At 40.4% G+C, this 22185-nt stretch overlaps 1 protein-coding gene across 2 annotated transcripts; it reads left to right on the plus strand.

The window, feature by feature from the left end:
* The first annotated feature begins 174 nt into the window (after window positions 1-174).
* ERCC3 (ERCC excision repair 3, TFIIH core complex helicase subunit) lies at window positions 175-21826 on the plus strand. 2 transcript variants are annotated; one of them, XM_069861375.1, is made up of 15 exons: window positions 175-235; window positions 322-527; window positions 2573-2809; window positions 3455-3504; window positions 3880-4015; window positions 4205-4369; window positions 5419-5623; window positions 6636-6950; window positions 8071-8255; window positions 11365-11567; window positions 15024-15120; window positions 15253-15370; window positions 16555-16673; window positions 20266-20418; window positions 21265-21826. In XM_069861375.1, the coding sequence occupies exons 1-15, from the start codon at window positions 217-219 to the stop codon at window positions 21397-21399; spliced, it is 2343 nt and encodes a 780-aa protein (XP_069717476.1). In that variant the 5' UTR covers window positions 175-216; the 3' UTR covers window positions 21400-21826. The 2 variants fall into 2 exon arrangements, with proteins under 2 accessions (XP_069717476.1, XP_069717477.1); XM_069861376.1 differs by lacking the exons at window positions 20266-20418; window positions 21265-21826 and having other exon boundaries at window positions 15253-15369; window positions 16553-16673.
* Window positions 21827-22185: the final 359 nt, after the last annotated feature.

Raw genomic sequence — 22185 nt, forward strand, 5'->3', positions numbered from 1 at the left:
TTTTTTTTTTAATTTAAAAATGTGTTTTTTAAATTAACGCACAGCGCCCTTCAACGCCCCGTTTCTCCGCCCTGGCCCTTTCCCTTTCCCCGCCCGCCCGCGCCTCCCCCCGCGCCGAGGCCGGCCCCGAAAACACGAAATCGACGGCGCGGCCGCTCCTTCCCGTCCCGCGCGGCGGAAGTGACGCGTCGGGCGGTGCGGGCGGGCGCGGCGGCCATGGGGAAGCGGGAGCGCGGTGAGCGGCGGGCGGGGGTCGGGGAGGGAGCGGGGTGGGGAGGAATCGGCGGGGCTGCCCCGTCACGGCTCCCGCTTTGCTCCCAGACAAGAAGAAGTCCAAGAAGCGCCACTACGATGACGACGAGGAGGATGAGGACGATGCTCCCGGCAAGGAGTCGCAGGAGGCGGTGCCGTCGGCGGCGGGGAAGCAGGTGGAGGACAGCGGCACCAAGGTGGACGAGTACGGGGCGAAGGATTACCGGCAGCAGATGCCCATGAAGGCCGACCACGCCTCGAGGCCCCTCTGGGTGGTACGTGCGGCGGCCCCCGGCCTGTCCTCCTGCCTCTCTTATCTGTCTTCCCCCTGCCTGCCCCCCCGCAGCCTGCCCCGCCGGCCGCTCCCCTCTAAGTGCCTGTACCCCCCAGCCCATTCCCCAGTCTGTTCCCCCCGCCTGCCTCTGCTGTCTGTCCCCTATCAGCCTGTCCCTACCTGCGTGTCCCCTGCCTGCCTCTTCTTCTGTCTGTCTGCCTGTTCCCTTTGCCTGCCTGTCCTCCGCCTGCCTGTCCCCCATAAGCTTGTCCCCCTGCCTGCTAACCTGTTCCCCCACCGGCCTGTCCCCGCCAGTCTCTTGCTCCATGGTGTTGTTTGCAGGGCTGCGTTTGCTCCATGGGTGTTTCCTCTCCCCTAGAAGCTAGGACAGTGCAGTAGCCTATCTAGCAGCACCGCCCTGCCGCAGTCTAGGGGGATACCGAGCAAAAGAGTGGAGAGAGCCTACTCCTGTAGGTGACCTTGGCAGCTCCCCCTAAGCCAGGCTTGATCCAGGTCTGGTGTGGTGGGCAGCTGCAGTGGGACAGTCGGGGTATGAGCAGTGTGAGGCTGTCAGACCCTGCCAGGAGTCTCTTGGAAACGGAGGGGCTGGCAGGAGAACTGCTCCCGTCCTGGCAGCCTCCTTGCAGGTCCCCTCTCTGTCAGGCATCTCTTGGGTGGGCCACTGATCAGGTAGGGAGCACCTGAAGGCAGATGTTTCTGTGGAAGTGACTGCGTTGACTCAGTTTTTTCTAGGTGCCACTGGATGGCATCTTTTCCCTCAGGTATGTCACCTGCGCCACTCAGCTGGGTGTGGTCTGTAAACTTGCTGAGGGTGCACTCCATCCCACTGTCTATGTCATTGATGAAGATATTAAGCGATACTTGTCCCAGTACAGATCCCTGCAGGACACTTGGACATTGAGCTGTTGACCACTGCTCTTTGGATGTGACCATCCAACCAATGCCTGATCCACTGAACAGTTCACCTATCAAATCAATATCTCTCCAGTTTATAGAGAAGGATGTTGTGGGGGACTGTGTCAAAGTCCTTACAGAACTCCAGATAGATGACATCTATAGCTCTTCCCTTGTCCACTGGTGTAGTCCTTCCATCATAGAAGGCCACTAGGTTGGTCAGGCAGGACTTGCTCTTGGTGAAGCCATGCTGGCTGTCTCAAATCTCTCCTTTGTTCTCCATGTGATTTAGCATAGTTTCTAGGAGGGTCTTTTCCATGATTTTCATAGGCATAGAGGTAAGGCTGATAGGCCAGTACTTTCCAGGGTCCACCTCTCTACCCTTTTTAAAACCACGTGCAATGTTCCCCTTTTTCCAGTCACCAGGGACTTCACTTGACTGCTGTGACTTTTCAAATATCATGGAGAGTGGCTTGGCAACTGTACCAGCCAATGATACAGGTAGGAGCTGTTGTGGCAGTGACACAGCAGTGGGGTTTGTATGTTGGAATGAAGGAGCATTGAGACAGGCTGATCTCATCATCTGGAACTGGTACCATTTGTTTTCTCTGCCCAGAAGGGATTGTCAATAAACTCATCCAAGTACCGACATATAGAGAAAAGGTTGTTGCTCTTCCAGCATCTGCAGGACAGCTGGTGCCAAATTCTGTAATACAAGTGACACATGGCTCTCGCGTTCCTTCTGTGTAAAATGAGTGAGGAGTGTTGTTTTGTTTCAGGGGAGTAGGGCTGGAAGCTTGCCTCTGCTCAAGCCTTACCATTAGAAAAAGAAAAAATACTACAGTATGGTAGCCTGGGAAAGCTTAATCAATCTGGATGTGATTTGTCCTTAGCGCTGTAGAAGGGACACGGACAAATCAATGTATGGATGCATTTGAACATGAAAGTTTTGTATTCCTGTGTCTCCTTTCTTTTTTGTAACGTCATTGTTAAGCCGAGCACTTTTTAACCCTCTGATGTTACTAAGTAAGTAGTGGAATGTCTCTATATTATTAAGGCTGCTTTAAAGGAAATTCCTTATAATTTCAACTAACATTGTTGTGCCTTCAGCATTTCTATTTATTTCTATAGGCTCCTGATGGCCATATTTTTCTGGAAGCCTTTTCTCCAGTTTACAAATATGCACAGGATTTCTTGGTTGCCATTGCTGAGCCTGTGTGCAGGCCGACCCACATTCATGAGTACAAGCTGACTGCCTACTCACTGTACGCTGCTGTTAGTGTTGGCTTGCAAACAAGCGACATCACAGAGTATTTGCAAAAGCTTAGCAAGACGGGTGTCCCAGATGGAATAATTCAGTTTATCAAGGTAAGATTGTTTTATTGACAGTGGAAAATATATTTACTGCTACTAGGGAAAGCCTTTTCTGCTGTCTCTCCTTAATTGACTTAGGTTTTTTTTTTAATCATTCATTGTTTTTACTGTCATCTTTACTCTGTTGCTGTTTCAAGGGAACAGAGGCTTTGTCTTATTTTTTGTTTTTTTCTATAGTGCATTGTTGCGTATGTACTGTTTTCACCATATTTCCTGGATGGTTTGTAGCTTTAAAAAATAAAAAAAAGTATTACCGAAGAGTTTCTGTGCACACTTCTAGCCAGTGGGGATTGTAAGCAGGGAAAGTTTCTTCAGATTTGCTCTAGAAGAAGACTGTGAATGTGGGAAGCAGTCTGGAATAGCCAGGTGCTATAAAACAGTCTTACCCTGTAAGTATGTTGTTGCAGATTGGAATTGGATGTGAAAACTGATTGCCTGTGACTGGTGTCCTGCGTGAGATGATGTTTGCATGTTAGTAATATCTCTTCAGGCTTATTCCATAACCATAACGACATTGTAAGTCAGTGTTTTATGATACCATGCTTCCCCACAAAGACCTAAACTGCATTGTAGCATTTGATCCTAGGTGTAAAATTGCTGTTTTGCGTATTTCTGATGACCCTTCCTGCTTGTTTACAGCTATGTACTGTCAGCTATGGGAAGGTGAAGCTGGTACTGAAACACAACAAGTAAGTTGTTTCTTCCTTAGCTAGGGTGGCAGAGGAAGTCCTCCAAACACACAGCTGTACGTGAATGAGTGGTCTCAGTAGCTGTTGAGTATTGCAGCTCGCAGATGAGTGTAGCATCTTTCAATACAAGATCACTTTTCTATTGTTCATTGTGTTTAATGCATCAGTCAGTGAATTCAGTTTAGCTGTCCTGAGCTGCTACATGTTATCGTTACATTTTAAAAAGTAGTTTGCAAATTTAATGTTCTACCACCCTCAAGATGGGGTACTTCAGAGTGCATCTGGCATAGTTATGTATGTGTCTGTGCCACTCTTCCTCTAAGTTATTCAGTTGATCAGTTCATAAAACTGTTTTTCGTTGTTCTTTAATTTTAGGTATTTTGTGGAAAGTACCCACCCTGATGTCATTCAGCAGCTTCTGCAAGACCATGTAATTAAGGAGTGTCGCCTGAGAAATGCTGAGGGTGAAGAAACAGAGCTCATTACAGAGACATTCACAAGTAAATCAGCGGTATGTTTGGGCAGTTTTAAAGTCATTGAATTAACAGTAGATAAACTGTTGAGTAGTTTGGAGTGATTATTATTTCTTTGTTGTATCAGCAGTTGCTTTCAATTCTGTGTCTCCCCCAAACTGGAGGAGGGCAGGCAAAGTGTGTCTCTAATGAAACCCTTGGTGAGAATTCCTGTCCACCTATTTCAGATTTCTAAATCCAGTGAAGGTGGAGCTGGTCCATCAACGTCACAGGGAACAGATGCTCAGAGTAAGCCCGATGTCCCAGCTGACTTATTTGAGTTTTATGAACAGATGGATAAAGATGAGGAGGAGGAAGAGGAAACACAGACAGTATCTTTTCAAGTCAAGCAGGTATGATTATTTTAGTCTGTGTATTTTGTAGCTCTGGGGTATGTGTCCAGAACTTGCAAATAAGCATGAGAACTTAATTTAAAATACAGTGCCTTTTGTTTGATGCAGGAGATCACTGGAAGTCATTAACATTTCTTCCCTCTTGCCTTCTAAAATCTTAGACTCTTCCTCTCTTCCTCTTCAGTACAGAGTGTGGCACACTGTGTGTTGTTCCTTTCTTGCCTGCAAGGCGTAGTACTCACAGGCTAGAGAAAGGCTCCAGAGACCAAGGAACATTTCCTGTCATGCGTAGCTTAGCCTTGCCTTGTGCAAGAATTCAGTGGAGGGCAAATCTGCTGTTGATTTCAGAGGTTTTGGGTTTTTTTTTCTTACTTTTTATGGCTTTTTCTGGTTTTGGTTTGTGATTTGTATTGGCAGAAGGAACTATTAATGACTGTGGTTTCATAGCTTGGGAAGGGTAACCGGAGGTTGGAGCACAGCCCTAGTTTTGTAACCTTTGGTCTTGGACTCCATGGCTCTAGTGATGTTTTACTGTGGAAGACAGAGTTTTTTGGGTTGTTTTAAAGATAACTTAGTAGCTATTTTAAAAAACCCAACTCAACAACCTCCTGGTGATTGAATCAGCCTGACATTGTGGTGGAAAAGCTGCGTTACCAGGATGTGAAGATTGTCCAGAGAGCAGATGTGCAGCTTTGGCAGGTCCTGCATAACACACAGAGCCTTTTGTGTCTGTAATTGAGCTCTGTTGCAGAACTTCAGGATGTAGTTTAGTCACTGCCAGTTAACAACACATCTGAGATTGATGCACCACATTCTTCCATCTGTCTAAATTGTCCTCTCTACTATTGACTGTTATTTAAAATGTTGGAGGGGACGAGGTGGTCACCAATAAAAATTTTGGAATAAACTTTAACTCTTGTAGACTGAGCATAAAAGATAAATATAACTGCACATGGTAAAATATAATCTATTTTTGGGGGGAAAAATAAAGAGAAATAATTAATTCAGCTGTGGAGAATTTACTGTCTGAAGCTTTGTTTCCTTTTCAGGAGATGATTGAAGAACTTCAGAAGCGTTGTATCCATTTAGAGTACCCCTTGCTGGCAGAATATGATTTCAGAAATGATTCTGTGAATCCTGATATTAATATAGATCTGAAACCTACAGCTGTCCTTAGGCCCTATCAGGAGAAAAGCCTAAGGAAGATGTTTGGAAATGGACGAGCCAGGTCTGGTGTTATTGTCTTGCCATGTGGTAAGTTGCTGGGTTGGTTTTCAGGGGTTATTGTTCTTTATTCACCTGTAGTAAAGTAACTTCCTAACGTAACAGGTGCTAAGATTTCAGACAGCAGTTGGGACTGTTTTGGGTACCAGTGTGCAGGGTCCTGTGGGTTTTAGCGAGGCTGTGGTCAGGGAGAGCCCAGTTGATGGAGATGTGGGGCATCTGTTCAGCAGTGCTGTCATGCCTGAAGCACTGGCTTGTGGTTGTAGCTTCAGATTGCTATTCTTCCTTTCACTGTTTCCCTTGAGTCAGCTCTGCTCATCTTCCAGTGAAATGTAGAGCTGTTGGGATTGGAATAATTTGTTGCAGAGTTGGGAATAAGAAGACTGGGACGTAGTGAGAGTACGATGATGGCATAAGGGGGTGCAAAGAAGAGCACTTGTATGCACGCATTCTAGGCAGGGGAGCTTGAAAAAAGAACTGAAGAACTTGCAGATTCCTGTGGGGACGAACCACAGGAAGCCATGGGAAACGGAGAGAACAGGTGACTGCATGGCAGTGCCCTTGGTATTGAGAGTTGGAGGGGGCACATGGGAGATAGGTAGAGGACCTGAGAGAGTGGATAAGGATGGCTGGAAGAAGCGTGAAGGAGGGGTGGAATGACTTAACAAGTTTTTATGTGGGGGAATGAGCATAGCTGATGGGGACATTAGGTAGATCACCGCTAGGGGAAGTTTTCTGTAGCCGTCTGGAATTTAACATCCTTTTGAAATTCAGTAAGTGTTAAAATGATTGCTTCTAATTGGCAAAGCCATTGTTTACAAGTATTTCCTTGAGAGAATACAGTTACATGTCCAGTAAACAACCCAGCTTTTTTTTTAAAGTGAATACTGCGTTTCTTTAAGACTATTATAGTAAAGAAACAATGAAGAATTTGCCCTTATATGAGTTCATACCCTCTCACAGTTGTCCTTTGCTCCTTTTTGCTCTTACTCCAGTAGTATCCAAGAGGTGACTAATGAATATCACTCTTCTTCCTCTGCAGGTGCTGGCAAGTCCCTGGTTGGGGTGACAGCTGCATGTACTGTCCGCAAGCGGTGTCTGGTCCTTGGTAATTCTGCAGTGTCTGTGGAGCAGTGGAAAGCCCAGTTCAAGATGTGGTCCACTATCGATGACAGTCAGATATGTCGGTTCACTTCTGATGCCAAAGACAAGCCAAATGTCTGTGCTGTTGCTATTAGCACATATTCCATGTTGGGACACACGACAAAAAGATCCTGGGAAGCAGAGAGAGTAATGGAGTGGCTTAAAAGTCAAGAGTGGGGCCTTATGATACTTGATGAAGTACATACTATCCCTGGTAAGGAAACTGTGTGCAAACCTATAGTATTATGTACATTGTTAATGTTATTCTACTCTTTCTTCTCTTTTATAAGTGATGCTTTTTTGGCTCTCCTCCTCATGATTAATACAGGCTGTAAACCTGTAGTTTTGAGACAAGTAAGCAGCCTTGTACCGCTGACCACTGGTTTTCTGAAACCCTTCAAATTAGATACTGTTTTCTGTAATGGCAGCATAAAATAGGAGTCCCTTCTACTTTTGTGTAGATTGATACGGTGCTCTTAAGATACCTGAATTACATTTGTATAATTTTGCTGTAGACAGATTTGAACAGAAGGGGAATTCATCTGCCTTCTTTTCTTTTGAGATACAGTGGCACTCTAGACTAGCTTCTAATATCTGTTTCTGCTCCATAAAATATAAGTAACCATAGTGATTATTCTCTAGGAACAGTTGTTGTATGTGAAATTTCTCTTTAATTGAGAGCTATGCTATTGGCAGGCAATAATGTAGTATTAAAGTGTCTGTGGAATAGTCTGGGTAAAAATAACGCCCAGGATTCTGCTAGCTGCTCTATCTTGTTCTCATTATTTCATTTGAATATTATTTAGTGTCTATAAAATGATGGATTTCAGGGGTAGACTGCCACGTTATCATGTTGCTGCCACTGCTCTTTCACTTTTGTTCTTTCTTAGTTTTGTAAAAAAGATGATATAAAATCTCCTTTGTGACCTCTAGCAATACTAAAGATGAGCAATTCTGCCATATCTCACAAGTCCTGAATGTGGCAGTCAGCAGGCTCCTTGTGTCGTAGTTCTTTCTTTAAAATACAATATGACCTAAACCAAGCCATGTAACCTTTGAGTATATTAATTTTCCTTATGGAAATGGGAAATAATAAAGATGCTGGAAAGTTTACTGGGATTTAAGTACACTGAAGATAGGAACTAAAGCTGCAATCAGTGTGAAGTTTTGCTGTAACACAGATTTGTTAGAAGTGTATTTGAAATGGGGTAAACATTCCCAATGCTGTGCTTGCTTTGTTTACAAGAGTTGATAAAAGTGTTTTTTAAGTTGCAGTCTTTGTCTTTTAAGTCCATTCAGGAAAGTAAACAGAAAATTTGTCTTGCATTTCTTAGCAAGAATGTTCAGACGTGTGCTCACTATTGTACAAGCTCATTGTAAACTGGGGCTGACTGCTACCCTGGTCAGAGAAGATGATAAAATTGTTGACCTGAACTTCCTGATCGGACCAAAGCTCTATGAAGCCAACTGGATGGAGCTGCAGAACAGTGGCTACATTGCTAAAGTCCAGTGTGCTGAGGTGATGCTCTGCTTTTTGGTACTACTAGTGTGTATTTAGTATGCTTTTAACGTGTTTTTTTTTTTAAAGGAAGATGTATAGATTTGTAAGTATGCAATTGGGGAAAAACAGGTGCCCTTATGACTGTTGATTCACTTTTAGCTTAGGCAAGGCCATCACTGGTCAATATGAACATACAGTACATCCTGTAGCCACGTGTTCTTCAGCTGTATGTTCCTCAGAGTGACTTCGCCACTCTTTCATTTTGTGGGGATTGTGGCGCTTGATTGGTTGTTTCTAAGCCAGCATTCGGAAACGTGAACAGTGGTCCCAGTATTGCAGACTTAGTTTGATGCAGTTGACATTCTTGACTTGAGGTTGTGTCTTAACCTCAGTTCTTCATGGTAGCATCACGTTGTGCTCTGTTGAGCATAACATCAGGTGGTATGCTGGAAGCAGCTTTTTAGCAACTTCAGATGATAGACAGTCTGCAGTTGTTTGAAAAGAATTCTTGTAGCTCTTAAAATAAAGAGGCATCATAGAAGGTATAAAAAACACCTGCTTATTTCAAGCCTCAATGGAGAGGGTGAAAATTGAAAACATAGGACTGGATCTTATTGTTTCTTTTTGATATAATGGTGTGATCTCAGCTCTTTCCAGCATATGGATGAGAGAAAAATGTGGTATCAGATAAGTGGAGACCTTGCACACCAGCATGTTGGAAAGTTAAAGTAGCCTTTCTGGATCAGACTGATGGCATAACTTAAGACATTGTCTCATAATTGTCAAGGAGGATACTTAGGGAAGGATATAAAACCCGGGCAAATGTGTATCTGTTACTTCTGATAATTCTCCAAGCCCTCAGTCATTTATGAGCTGTTCGTGGTTTCTGTGTAACCATCAGTGGGTTTCTTTTTCATGAACTCGTCCAGACTTCCATGGAATGGAAATGAAGTTTTATCAGCTACGATGTACTGTGGTAGAGTTTCATAACTTCACTGTCTCTTGGTTTTTTCTCTGGTAATTTTTTGCTTCCCCCCCTCCCTCCATTGTTTTTGGGGGTGTGGGGAGGTTTTTTTGTTATTGGCTTTTCTTGGGGGCTTTTTTAGACCTGCCTTGCTAGTTTCATACAATTCTTCCTGTCTCTGGTACTGAAAAAAAAAGATGCAGATGCAGGTCAGCTGTTCTTCTTTTGAGCTTTGCGCAAACTGGAGGTTGTAGAAGAAGAACCCACAACTATTTTTAAGTATTAGATTGCAGGTGAAGAGCATCTAGAAAATAACTGAGTTGAACAAAGAGTCTGCAAATTCAAATTTGTCTGTGTAGGCGCTTTGTTTCATTCTGTCTTGGGACTGTAATTCTGAGTCTCTGAACTGTTTAGGCATTTAAAAGTGAAATATGGGCTATCTTTCTTCTGAATTATGTGAAAATTCTAAAAAAAAAGCAATATTTATGGCTGATAAATCACAAGTCTAATATATGCACAACTGCATTTTTGTTTAGATTTTCTTGGCGTGTTGTTGAGTAGTAGCAAGTTTATTCAACTTGGTTTATTCCATAGCCAAGAAAGATGTCTGATTTGCTCTTGAAGTGCAGTTCTTTTCAAGTGGCAAGAGAGGGCAGTGCTGCTCTCTGTCACGGTCATGGTCATTGCAGGTACTGCTCTCTCACTGCTCTGAAAGAGAACAAGCAGCACAGTTAAAGAAGTTAACAGAATTTAAACAAAAGAAAACAAACAAGAACAAGCCTATTCTTTTACTATATTTTCAGAGTTTTGTAATTTACAGAAAATCCCTTTTCCAGCTGCCATACTAAATTTTTGGCTTGGAGTGCACGTCTTGCAAAATGTAAAAATGGAAAAGATCATTGGAGTAAGAAGATGACCTTATCCATTTCCAAATCCAAAACAGAGTGCAAATACAAATCAAAATATATTCAGTTTGATATGTAGTCAGAGGTATTGAGCAGTAGGTGAATTATTTTACTACAATCAAATGTTCAGCGTTCATATCTCATTCTCACTTTGAAATATTCCTTTCTGATTTGAGAATTTTAAATCTTTCATATACACAGCACACGATAACAAAGGAGCCTATTCAATTCATAAATGTAATTCATGTAGCCAATGGATGAAAAAAACCTTATCAAACATTTAACTTGTTGGGAAAAAATATTTTGGAAAAAAAAGTAGTTCTTAGCTGTACTGAACAAATTCAGGTTGTTTAAATAAACAATAAATTGTCTCATAACTTCCTTAGATGAATGATGGTTATGAAAGAGGCTTTTCTTTGCAGTATTCTGCTAATTTGTACTGTATGATGGATTTGGGCAAATGTCCTGTGTACAGCAGAATGAATGTTTTCTAAATTATATGCACAATAGATAGTGTCATTATACGCTATAGGTAGTGTCAGTGCATTGGCATAGACTTAAAGTTCATAATTCCTTCTATTTTCATGCTACAGTAGAAGGAGTATTTTACTAAGCCTGGTCTTGTGTAGTACTATGATATGTATTTACATAATAAAATAATTGCTATGGGAAACCTATTTAAAACTTCTAATCATTCTTAGTGTTTTTCAAGTTGTAGATTCAGTAGCATTTGAAATAAAGGTCATCCCTTTGTGAGTGTATGAAAAAGGAGATAAGTAGATTTGTTCTGTAAGGAAGTCGAACTCTGTCTCTTAGCTTTCAGAATATGGATGAGAATTAATCTTACTGAGAAAGGTTTGACTGCTGTGAAAGGGAGATTACACAGACAGTTCATTTCCTCAATTATTGCTCTGCAAAAAGTAGTAGCATTCAGTAAAATTGTTAAGTATGAAACATAAAGGATGTATCTTCCAGTCCTCTTCCAATCCTGCTGCCTGTTTTTGTTGTGGTCTCACTGCCAAAGCATTTTGGAAGACCAGAATATTAATGAGGTTAAACAGAGTTTGGCACTGCTGGAGACTACGCTAACCAGTGGCGTTCATTTTGGTACAGACATAACTGGGTTCAAATCTGTGTCCTGCACTATACAGAAAGTCAGAATGTGTTACCATCCCCCCAATGTATTTTCAGTTCCCACTGGACTAAAATAAATCAATAACAGAGTTACTTTGTATGTGTGTGTATTTTCTAATTCTAGGTTTGGTGCCCAATGTCACCTGAATTTTATAGAGAATACGTAGCTATCAAAACAAAGAAACGGATACTGCTGTACACCATGAACCCAAATAAATTCAGAGCCTGCCAGTTCTTGATTAAGTTTCATGAGCGACGGAATGATAAAATCATTGTATTTGCCGACAATGTGTTTGCACTGAAGGAGTATGCGATCAGACTTGGGAAGTAAGTGTTCACAACCAACAGTGGCACTTGTTTTCCTCCTTCCTGGAAAATTGCCTTGTAATCTCGCTAGTTTCAGTAGTCTTTAGATATTTCTTGTAATACTTTGATTAACTCCAATCCTCCCATATAAAAAGGAGCTCAGGAGAGTATTTTCTTTGATGGATTTTATTGGCAATGCAACATTATTTTTATATAGAACTGTTTGAAAAGAAACTGTCTAAAGGGAAACTCAGAGGTGTGTTCATCCAAGATTTCTCTGAAAGACTACTAGGATTTCTCCATCCATTTTATTATTATTAAAAGTCAGTGAGAAAATGAGGGGCTTTTAAAAATATCACTAGAACTGTCTCTTTAATGGATAATAGCTTTCCCTGTTTGTCTGAGATAAAGGTTTTCAAATATACACTCTGGATCTTTGAAGATCTTTAGGACATTCCTCTTCAGGTTCTCTAAAGATCTCAGCCTCGTCTAAAACACCTAAGACAAACCTCTTGGGCATCTGTGCCTTACTACTAGGCAGAACTACTGTAATCGTTTAATTAACGAAAGGATGTTGCTCCCATGAGCTCCTTGGCTGTCTTAAATGACGCTAACATGAGTGCAGTTACGGAAGACTGTGGAAATAGACTTTAATGAGGGTTTAGCATCAGTGTGTTTGTAGGGTTTGGGGAGGGAGGGATGATCACAGAGAGTGTTTGCCAGGATCAGGCATAGAGCAGTTTTGGGGAAAGTAAGCAGAGGTGCTGACCTCATCCTTTCTCTGACAAGCCCAAATAATGCCTTGCTTGCTGGAAGAAGCTGTAGGGCATTATGATTGCATATGATTTAATATGTAGGAATTTCAGCAATTCTTCTTAGGTAAACCACAAACAAGTTTTACATTTTCCAAAATACACGATCAGTTTTGACTCTACTTCTACAGCCATGTTGTGCTGGCTTACTGTGCCATCAAATAGTAAGCAGAGCTAATGGTGCTGGATGAATTCCAACACCCGTGGTCTCTTTCATGTTTTTTTTTTTAATCTGTCTGGACAGAGCTTAGCTGCAGTGATGCCTCTGGAATGTCTCTAGCGGTGTTCAGTGCACCAAAGAAAAAGCTCTGAGGGGGAGCTTGCTAAGTAGCACAGCAGTTGTTGAAGAGAGTAGAAGCATGGAAGGAAAACCAGCTGAAGAAATATTAGGTGCTTGCTTTTCATGTTCTTGAGTGAATGCTCTGTTCCTCACATCATATACAGAGCTCCAGGTTATATGGTTGTTGGTGTTAGAAAGAAAAGAGGCTTGCAGTGCTGGATAAAGGTGAGGGAGTCTTTATTTTAGCCTGAGAATTTTCTATCAGTTTGCTCTGAGCATGCTGAAACAAAGGGAGTGCTTGATTTGCATTAGGCAGGAATTACACGTGTAGGAAGCAGCGAGAAGCCCAGTGGCAGTGGTCGAGGCTGCCTGTCTGGCTGTGCTGGCCTGGTAGAAGGACAGATCCTGCTGCACTTCTTATGACCTGATTCAATCAAGCACGTGGGGTGGTTGGGCTCCTGGATGGAGGGAGAGATGGCCGTTGTTTGGCTGTTTCTGCTGATTCCTCCCTTGCCCCCCTTTCCCTTGGTACCGGCAGGGAAAGACCAAACACATGACAGGAATTATTTTGACTGTAGTTGTAGGTGCTAGAGAATTCAAATTTGCTTATCCAGCTTTTAGTCTGTCATGAGTCTGTCATCCAGTGTCATATAGCTTGTGTGCTGACTGTTTCTAACTGGTGATGTTAATATGTTTAAATCACTGTTTCTTGAAGGACTATGTTTGGTTTTGTCAGTTATGCCAATTCATGGCAGAGAGGTCTATCTCTGCAAACCCTTCAAATGTCTTTTTGCAGTGAGGAAGAGGGGTTGTTTAGAAAAAAAACCAACAACATAACATTGAGTATTCTAGGTTCAGCAAGGTACTTGGATATGTGTTAATGAATTGCTGTCAGGTAGGATCTGTGGGGATCAAAACGGTGGAATGATAACCAGGAGTCCTAGTTTATTCTGTTCTTAATAAAAATTGTGTTTGAACCCTTTCTTTGTGGCTTTTAAGAAATAAAAGGCTCGCAAATGCTTTAGTTTCACTTTAAATCTTCCATTTATGTTTTGCTGGGGATTAAAATCCTCACAATTTAAATATTAAATGAAATTTTGAATGAGGCTTAAAAGTGTTCCTGAGTGCTACTAAATGAATAATAATGGTATTGTTTCAGAGTTGGCTCATTCAACACTTCCATTTTTTTAGCTGTGTTTTTCTACCAATCTGGTCAAATAGAAGAATTAGATTACAGGTGACTAGAATTGTTTGGTAGAAGAAAAACTCAAAGTTTGTAGTACAGAAAGCAAGAGGAGCCAACACACAGGAACCGTTTGATAAGAACAGAAGACTTTACTGCTGTTCACTGTGTGTTTGTGTTCAGCTACCATCATGTATGTCCAGTGTTAAAAGTTAAATGAAACATTTGATGTTGGTTCCTTGGATGAGAAAAAACACATGGAAGTGTGAACCAAGTAGAAATTGTAGAGCTTCGTTCTTGTTATTTAGAGATGCTTGTTAACAAGCATGTGGAGAAGTAGTTGAACAGATGAAAAAGCAGTGGCTATTCCTGCCTGCCTGTCATTTTTTATTTGGGCTTTGTTGTTTCTAATTTTTTTGCTTTTTTTTTTTTTTTGAATCGCTGCTTAGGTAGGAGTAAAACAGCCAGACTCTAGAGAGAATCCTGGAAAATTCATCGTAGCCCAGCTTAATGATTTGTGGGTGATTGAGAGTTTATGTGAGCTTTCTGGATTGAAATACTAAATGTTGCAGATGTTTCATCATCAAATGTTAGAAACCTTAGGTGAAATGCCACCGAGCTGCTCATAGCCATGGAACGTTTGGGACTTTGTTCTTATTCCAGTAAGTCCAGAAGGTATTAGGAGAGGCAAGAGGTTAGCTTCAAAAGCAGAACTGTTTTCCCAGAACAGCATCCCAACAGCCAACTTGTAACACGCAGCGTGTCATTGATAGAGAAGCCTGGGTTTTCAAGTGTTTAAATAGGAAGCAAAGGTTGCAGCTGTCAATGTGCTAACTCAGTAGATTTGAGGAAAAATATCTCTTATTTTATCAGCTGCCCTCAGCCTTTCATGTAGGCTTAGCAAATGTGTTCAGTCTGTTGATCTACAGCTTCATTGGTGCATGTAATTGCAAAACATTTATAACTGTCAGAATTTATTTCTAGCAGACTGGGTTGCTGCAGCGGTTTCCACAAACAGTTGGGTAGCTGGCATAAGGAGCTAAGCAATCTAAAAGTAAACTGTAAGCTGTACCAAAATCTGTTCTGTTTTTATATCATTTCAAACGTGCACTGCACTTCCTGCCATGGTATGTTAGTAGCTCCTAAGGAATTGTTCAGAAATCTTTAATTGATTCAGTTTGCATATGTTCTGTTCTTTTCAGACCCTATATATATGGTCCTACTGCACAAGGAGAAAGAATGCAAATTCTACAAAACTTCAAGCACAATCCAAAAATCAACACTATTTTCATTTCCAAGGTAAGTGAGGGTGTCCAGCGTGTCATTACATCTTTGTATTACAGCTCACAGAGGTGTGTTTGTGATATATGAAAACTTTGTTTGTGATATATGAAAACAAGATGTGACTCGGATGCTGCTTCTCTGTTATAGGTAGGTGACACATCCTTTGATCTGCCAGAAGCCAACGTTCTGATTCAAATATCATCCCACGGTGGCTCTAGAAGACAGGAGGCTCAAAGACTGGGACGAGTGCTGAGAGCCAAAAAAGGTAAATGAGGTGATTGTTAGGCTCTGGGTCTTGGTTCAGAGTATCATAGAGCTGCAGGGAAACTGGATATTCATTATGGTACTTTATAATGTCCTTGGGTTTAGGTTTTAGTCAAAGAGAATATATGCCTTTATACCAGTGAATGAAACTTTAGTGATTTCTGGGTCAGTAAAGCTTTGTGTTGGGAAAACTTCCAAAGGAAGGGAGGGAAAGTGAACTTTTTGTGCTTCGGTGGTCATTTCACTTTTTCATTCCTTGATAATTTCCTCAGTGTGAAATTGTTTTTTAAAGATCATAGTATTACTCTATAAAGCAAATCTCTTAAAAAGCGTGTTTTTGATACTGCAGGTTGCTTTCTTTTAAAATGGGATTTGGTTTCCAACTTGTTGGGTATTTGCAAAACATCATCAAGGAGCTTTTTGTTCAGACAAACGATTATTCTTAGAATACTTTCTGCTTGCACTTAAGATTTGCTTACACTTATTTTATATGGGATTTGTTCTTGTTAGAGCTGAGACTTTGTTTGAAAATGCATACAAACCTCATTTTAGTGAATTAACAAAGTCTTACCAAAACCATGTTGTTTTAAAAGAGAACACAATGCCATTTGTTTGGGTACTAGATCTTAAAGACTATAAGTTTAAAAAAATAAATTATACGCGGCCTGGTATATCCTGGGCTTCAACTAGACCTGCAAATTCACGCTAAATGTTTTTGTCTCGCCTTCTTTAGTGCAAAATCACTGCAATCTCTGGTTTATATTGATGAACTTCTCCTTTGTCTTTTCTATTGAACTTTTTTGATCTATGTTGCAATCCTTGCTCTTGACTTTTTACTACTTCTTTGCATAACAGACTTAAAAATAATTTCAGCTTTCACCTTGCCTAGCATAGTAAAAGAAGGAAGTTCTTCCCTAAGCACCAATGTAATTGTGTTAGTCTACATTTCCTTTTTCATTTTTTATCTTTTCCCCCATTCTCAAGTTATTACGAACAGGAGTAGGAATTTCCATGCTGTGTAATTCATCAGTCAGTTTATGTAAGGTCTGGCTCTAGCTAAACTTACAGATATTTTTTTGTGGAGAGACAAGTTGTTTAAACACCTGTTTTCAGTATTCAGTCCCTTTTTGTTCTCAGTTGCCATGTTCCAAGTGGAATTAATCACTCACTGTTTTTGTCTCCTAGGCATGGTTGCAGAGGAATACAATGCCTTTTTTTATTCTCTTGTATCCCAAGACACTCAGGAAATGGCATATTCAACGAAGCGGCAACGGTTTCTTGTGGATCAGGGTTATAGCTTCAAGGTAACTTGTCCCTTCTGTTTCCTAAATTTGTAGCCTAAGAATATAACTTTCATAATCTTTCATGCACTATTAGGTCAAATACTTGAGAAGTTTGGTTGTGAAATGCATTAATGAAGATTTTGATTGCAAGCAAGAACTATTGATTCTATGGTTCTATTCCAGTATTGGTTTTCCTCTATAGTACTGTGAGGGTAGATACAAGTAGCTTAGTACAGCTTCTTGAACAGTAAGTTTTCTAACTTCAAATCAAGCATACACCGGCAAGTGAAGCAGAACTTTACGTGGTTGGTTCATGTTTGTGCTTTTCAGTTGTCCATCTGTGCATGCCTCCTGTTATATATTATCCTACTGGTTGTGCATAAAGCATCATAGATAGGAGTTCATGTTGTAGTGGCTAGCAGCAATCTAGAAAACTTCCAGAACTTCACAAGTAATTCCCGAAGAACTCTGGTCTCAGACCAGTATTTCACTTTGAGGAGAAAATGCTTTCCTTGTGGCTGAAGTCAGCATATGACAGGCAGGATTTCGTCCCTCCTACATTCATGCATCTGACTCTGGGAATCATAAAGTTAAATGTTTGAAGTGTCTAGTAACCCCTTCTAAAACAATTACATCTCATGGATCTTTGTCCAGCCACTGATCTTGTGAAATGTTTCTGGTTCACATTTTTTTCACAATGCTGTCTGAAGCCTGCAGAGGTACAGAAAATCTGTTGGCATGCAGACATGTTGATGCAGTAGCTCTGTTAGCAGGAGCTGTTCTGGCTAATGGAGATCTTCAAACTGTGCTTATTTGCCTCCCATCGACAATTTGACCTCCTTTTAGTTTTCTTTGCATAGAATGAGGTGTGTCCCCAAAGTCATTGAGTTGAATCCTATTTGATTAAGAAGTGACAGAATTCACTGCAGGAAAAGACAGTTGTGGCAAAGTGGAAATCTTCCTACCTATAATTAAAACACACTCTTCAAAATAGAGAACATTTTCAGTGTTGACAATGTACCAGAGCCATGGCGTGCAAGTCAGAGGTTTCCTCTGAAGTCCCTTTTGTAAAGGACTGAACGCTGTCTGATTTCTCCAGACATACTTGAAAATTGATCACCCTTTGTGCTTCACTTTATTTTATATCTCTGTGTCATCTTCCAAACATAAAATCTCGTTCCACTGAAGCTCCTCTATTTTATAGATTTCTTGGTGTATCTCTTTTTTCTTTTAATACAGAAACTGCCCAATGTCCTCATCTATTGTGTTGTTAAAGGCAACAGTGTAATGGTAGATTGTTCCTTTACAAAACTAGAGTTCGCTTTTCTGATTAGAAGCCTTCCCAATGGGAAACATTGACAAGGCTCCTGTATCTGTCTCTAGGGGAATAAGCAAAAGGTTATGGCGTTAACAGAATCATGCAAGGGTAGTGCGAGGTGCAGGAGCAAGCAGCCTCTGCTGGATTGTGCTTGGGCCTAGCTATTTACGAGGCATACATGCAGTGCGGGACTTCTCTGTGGGTAAAACTTACTTATATTTGAATGCTTTGGATTTTAGAACTAAAAAAGAGGTTAAAATAGAGGGATTTGATTTTGCAAGGAAGACCTAGTCTGAGGAGCTTTGTTGTAATATGGGAAAAAAAGAAGTGCACATGGCAGCTGGTTATCTGGAGCAATATTTTAGCTGACCAGTACTGGAATGTTCTTTATTTGCAGGTTAGGAGCGAGACGTTAGAATATCTATTTTTTTCTGCTTGCTAAATTTTAAGTCTTAGTCGTTACTGGCATCAAAGAATAACAGGCCTGGAAGAAACTTCCAAGAAACCCTCTGCTGTCTTTGTTCACTCCAAGCCATGGTCAATGATGCGTATATCGTTCCCAGCAGATGTTTGCCTTATTCTTCCAAATAGGTAGACTCTACCTCATCTTTAGGTGATTATTTCAGTGCTTATGTCTGCTCCTTCAGAACTCTTGTTCCTAAATTACTAAAAATTCATTACTCCTTTAAAAGGGTAACAGTTTTCACATGTTTCCTAGGAATTTACTTTTTTTTCGCCATCTCTCAATAGCTCCATTATCTGCCTTTCATCAAAAAGAGGACTGGAATAATATTTTTTTTGCTAAGTCATGTATTTTGTCTTTGCTTCTTAAATAAGGGCCTTGTCATCACAGTTTACCACTTGGAGTTTACTGCTAGCAATTTTTAGTTATATACTGTATTGTGGTTTTATTTAGAGGCTGTATGTAGGATATATTAAATTTTAAACCAATTGCAGAAGAACTCACTATATCAAAGAACTGGGGGTAACTCTAAACTTGGCATCTGTTAACAGCTTAAAAAGCCGATGATGCAGTGGGAATTCTTTCCATTCTATGAATCACATTAGCACTGTTTTGCAACCACAACTGGAAACAGGCTAATGCAATTTAGAATTGCTCTCTATAACTGCTTTTTCTTTGGTTTTGAGATGATCATAGCATGTGCCCTTCTACATAAAGAAAGAGGGAGACCATAGTGTTCCTTTAGCAGTATAGTAAGTTGCTTCCCTGAATGGATTTTTAAAGCTAGGACATTTCTCAGGAACACTTCAATTTTTTAATTAGAAATGGCAAGAGCCCACAACATTGATTATTTGTTCAGGTGTTTCACTACCCTGTTTTTCAAAACCAGTACATTGCGTCTAATTAGGTTTTGTTTTGCATTAAAGCTGTATTTATACTTTTGTGTCAGTCTTTGTGATCAGATCCAGTCCAGATTACTGAGGTAATTAATTTCTGATTGTATTGATTGTAATTGATTGTATTGACTCAAAGAGATAAGCTGAAAAAGGAAGATGAGGAAGGGAAACACTATGTAATCAAGGGAAATGGCTTAATTAGAATATACTTCTCAAAAACCTCTTCAAGTTGGAAACATAGTGGGAAAACTGAGAATGCATTTAACTGCAGGAAGAATTCTTGTAGAATTTTTAGAATACCACTATTTAAGAAAGAAAGCTGCCTGTTTTAAAGCTTTAGAAGAGAAACTTCAGAGCTTCTCAATTCTTCAGAAGAGGATTTTTAGCTAATAGAAATGTCAGTATATCACCAGTAGAGAACGCGTGCCCTGGATCTGCAGTTATGAAATGCAAAGAAAATAAACGGAACAGCTGTCTTGTTTCCAAGTACACAAATGTTTAGAGTCCTGTTGCTCCACTGCTGATGCTGTGTTGCAGGTTGCTGCACTGTCTCGCAACAACTGATCGTACATCTCAATTTAGGGTTTTTTTTCCACATTTTCCTCAATGCTTATTGCTAAAATTCTCAGTGTCTGGAAAGCTAGTGGATTATTTTTGTAAAATACAGAGTAATAGTTCTTAAATTTTACAAATCTGGAGCCCACAGCACGAAGCTAACCTTGCAGTAAGTTGAATATACATCTGAGCTATATGTGCATTGCTCGGGTGAAGCTGGTGTGGTCAGCTGACATCCTCTGTCCAGAGTTTGCTTTTCAGACCATAATCAAAGTTGAAGGCAGTTCCAACAGGACATATAATCAGAAGACCTTGTCTTGGCTTTGAATAGCTAACACTGAGAAGAAAAAGCCCTCATCTTGTACTATACTCTGGTTTTAGGTAATAACAAAGCTTGCAGGCATGGAAGAAGAAGAACTTTCATTTTCGACCAAAGAAGAACAGCAGCAGCTTCTTCAGAAAGTCCTGCAAGCAACTGACCTGGATGCTGAGGAGGAAGTAGTCGCTGGAGAATATGGTTCCAAGTCAGCTCAGGTAATGAAGAATGCTTTGAAAAAAAAGGATGACCACAAATGTGACAGAACTGGGCCATTCTGTTTTAATTCTAAATGTGATGCCATTGTTGATGCCCTAGCATCTCTGCGAAACATTGGAGAGCAGGTTTTTTTTTTTTAAGCTCCATTAGCACTTGCCTATTGGAGTAACTTACTTGTTGGTCAGGAGAGAGAAGTTAGACATGGAATTCATGTCCTTCTCCATCATATTTGAGGGAGAAAGTGACAGATCTATTGTTACAGATTTTGAAGTAAATCTTCTAAGTAACAAGCAATGAAAATGTTTTAGAACGTTTTTAGGATACACATATGTCACAGCACATGCTTTTTTGTCATGGCACTGTGCTCCTTGATTCACGCCCCGATTTCCTCATGCCCAGAGGGCAGGAGCATAAGGGCCAGTTACATTCGTTTTCAAGATACATACCATTATTGTAAGTAGTAGTTTGGCATTGTCAGTGACAGCTAGAATAAAAATGAATAGCTTGAAACATTTATTGATACATAGTTAAAATCAAGCTACAGTGTAGTCATTTTTTTTTAGGGTTAAGTTTTAGCTAAACGGCATAGTGCTGAAAAGTGTTAGGAGTTCTCCCTCTAAGGTATTTTCCAACATCAAACCCTACATATACTTGTACACTGACAGTGAGTGGCAGGCCATGCCTTTCTTTGTAGAAGTTCTTTTTAAGAAGAGAACTTCAAAGGCTTTTTGGCTTTAGGGTCACTAAATGTCCACTGCTGCCCAGTAGCCAGTGGGCATCTGTTGGTTAGAGTTGTTGTGTCTAATCACACCCTAAACATATGTTTCTTCTCCTCTTACTTGCAGGTGTCACGTCGTACGGGCACAATGAGCTCTATGTCAGGAGCAGATGATACAGTTTACATGGAATACCACTCCTCACGGAGTAAGGCATCTTCAAATAAACACATCCATCCACTATTTAAACGCTTCCGGAAATGATGCCCTTCGTGTGTGCATTTTGTTAAAGCTGTGGATCCATGTATGTATTTCCATATCTAAAATCATGGAGTTGAAATGTCTGACAGGTCCTTTAAAAGAGTTTTTTTTATATGCTTCTGTATAGCCCCATGTTTACTCAGCAATATATGTGATTTCATGAGTGAATGTGAAAGGAGAAAAGGAATGAAATCTTACCACAGGAAAGATGTTGTCCAGTGACTGGATCCTGGTTATACCTGTCTGGTTTTCAGGGTAATTAATAGAATTTATTTTTATCAGCTGAAGACCCTTTTTCAGAAGAATTCTGGAAAGGTTTTGTAAATGAAGTTTGTACTGATATTTGAAATATTATTTATCTGTTTATTGTGTCTGCTCAACAAAATGCTGGTTTTTTAAGTGCTTAAATAAAAATTATTCATGAGTTGAACAGATCCTGGTAGGAGCACTTTGCATAATATTTTTCAACTGGGAGCTAATTTATACTTGTGACTTAACCCATCTTAAAATTCTAACTAACTGTCTTGAAATATTTCAAAGTTTGAAGACAAAGAGAAAGAGGGACTCTGTCTCCAAAGTAAACTCAAGGAAAGCAAACATTGGTAAATATTAATTCTGTGTTCCATTTTTCTCATTTTTCCTGCTACTATTGAAAAGTTGCTCAAATAAAAGTTGTTTCCTTTGTCCTTAATATTGTTTATTAACCATTGTATTAACCCATTGTAACTGCTAAATAGTGCAGTGTCACTACAGAAATTATTATTGAATCAAAAAGCATTTTGACTTGTC

Source organism: Phaenicophaeus curvirostris, chromosome 7, assembly GCF_032191515.1.
Source record: "Phaenicophaeus curvirostris isolate KB17595 chromosome 7, BPBGC_Pcur_1.0, whole genome shotgun sequence".
In the NCBI taxonomy this organism is placed as follows: domain Eukaryota; kingdom Metazoa; phylum Chordata; class Aves; order Cuculiformes; family Cuculidae; genus Phaenicophaeus; species Phaenicophaeus curvirostris.

Excerpts from the sequence above, each read along its gene's own strand:
- ERCC3 (XM_069861375.1), top strand. Across the intron at positions 8,256-11,364 it reads CTAAAGTCCAGTGTGCTGAG|GTTTGGTGCCCAATGTCACC; the intron begins GTGATGCTCTGC and ends TTCTAATTCTAG. Across the intron at positions 15,121-15,252 it reads ACACTATTTTCATTTCCAAG|GTAGGTGACACATCCTTTGA; the intron begins GTAAGTGAGGGT and ends TCTCTGTTATAG.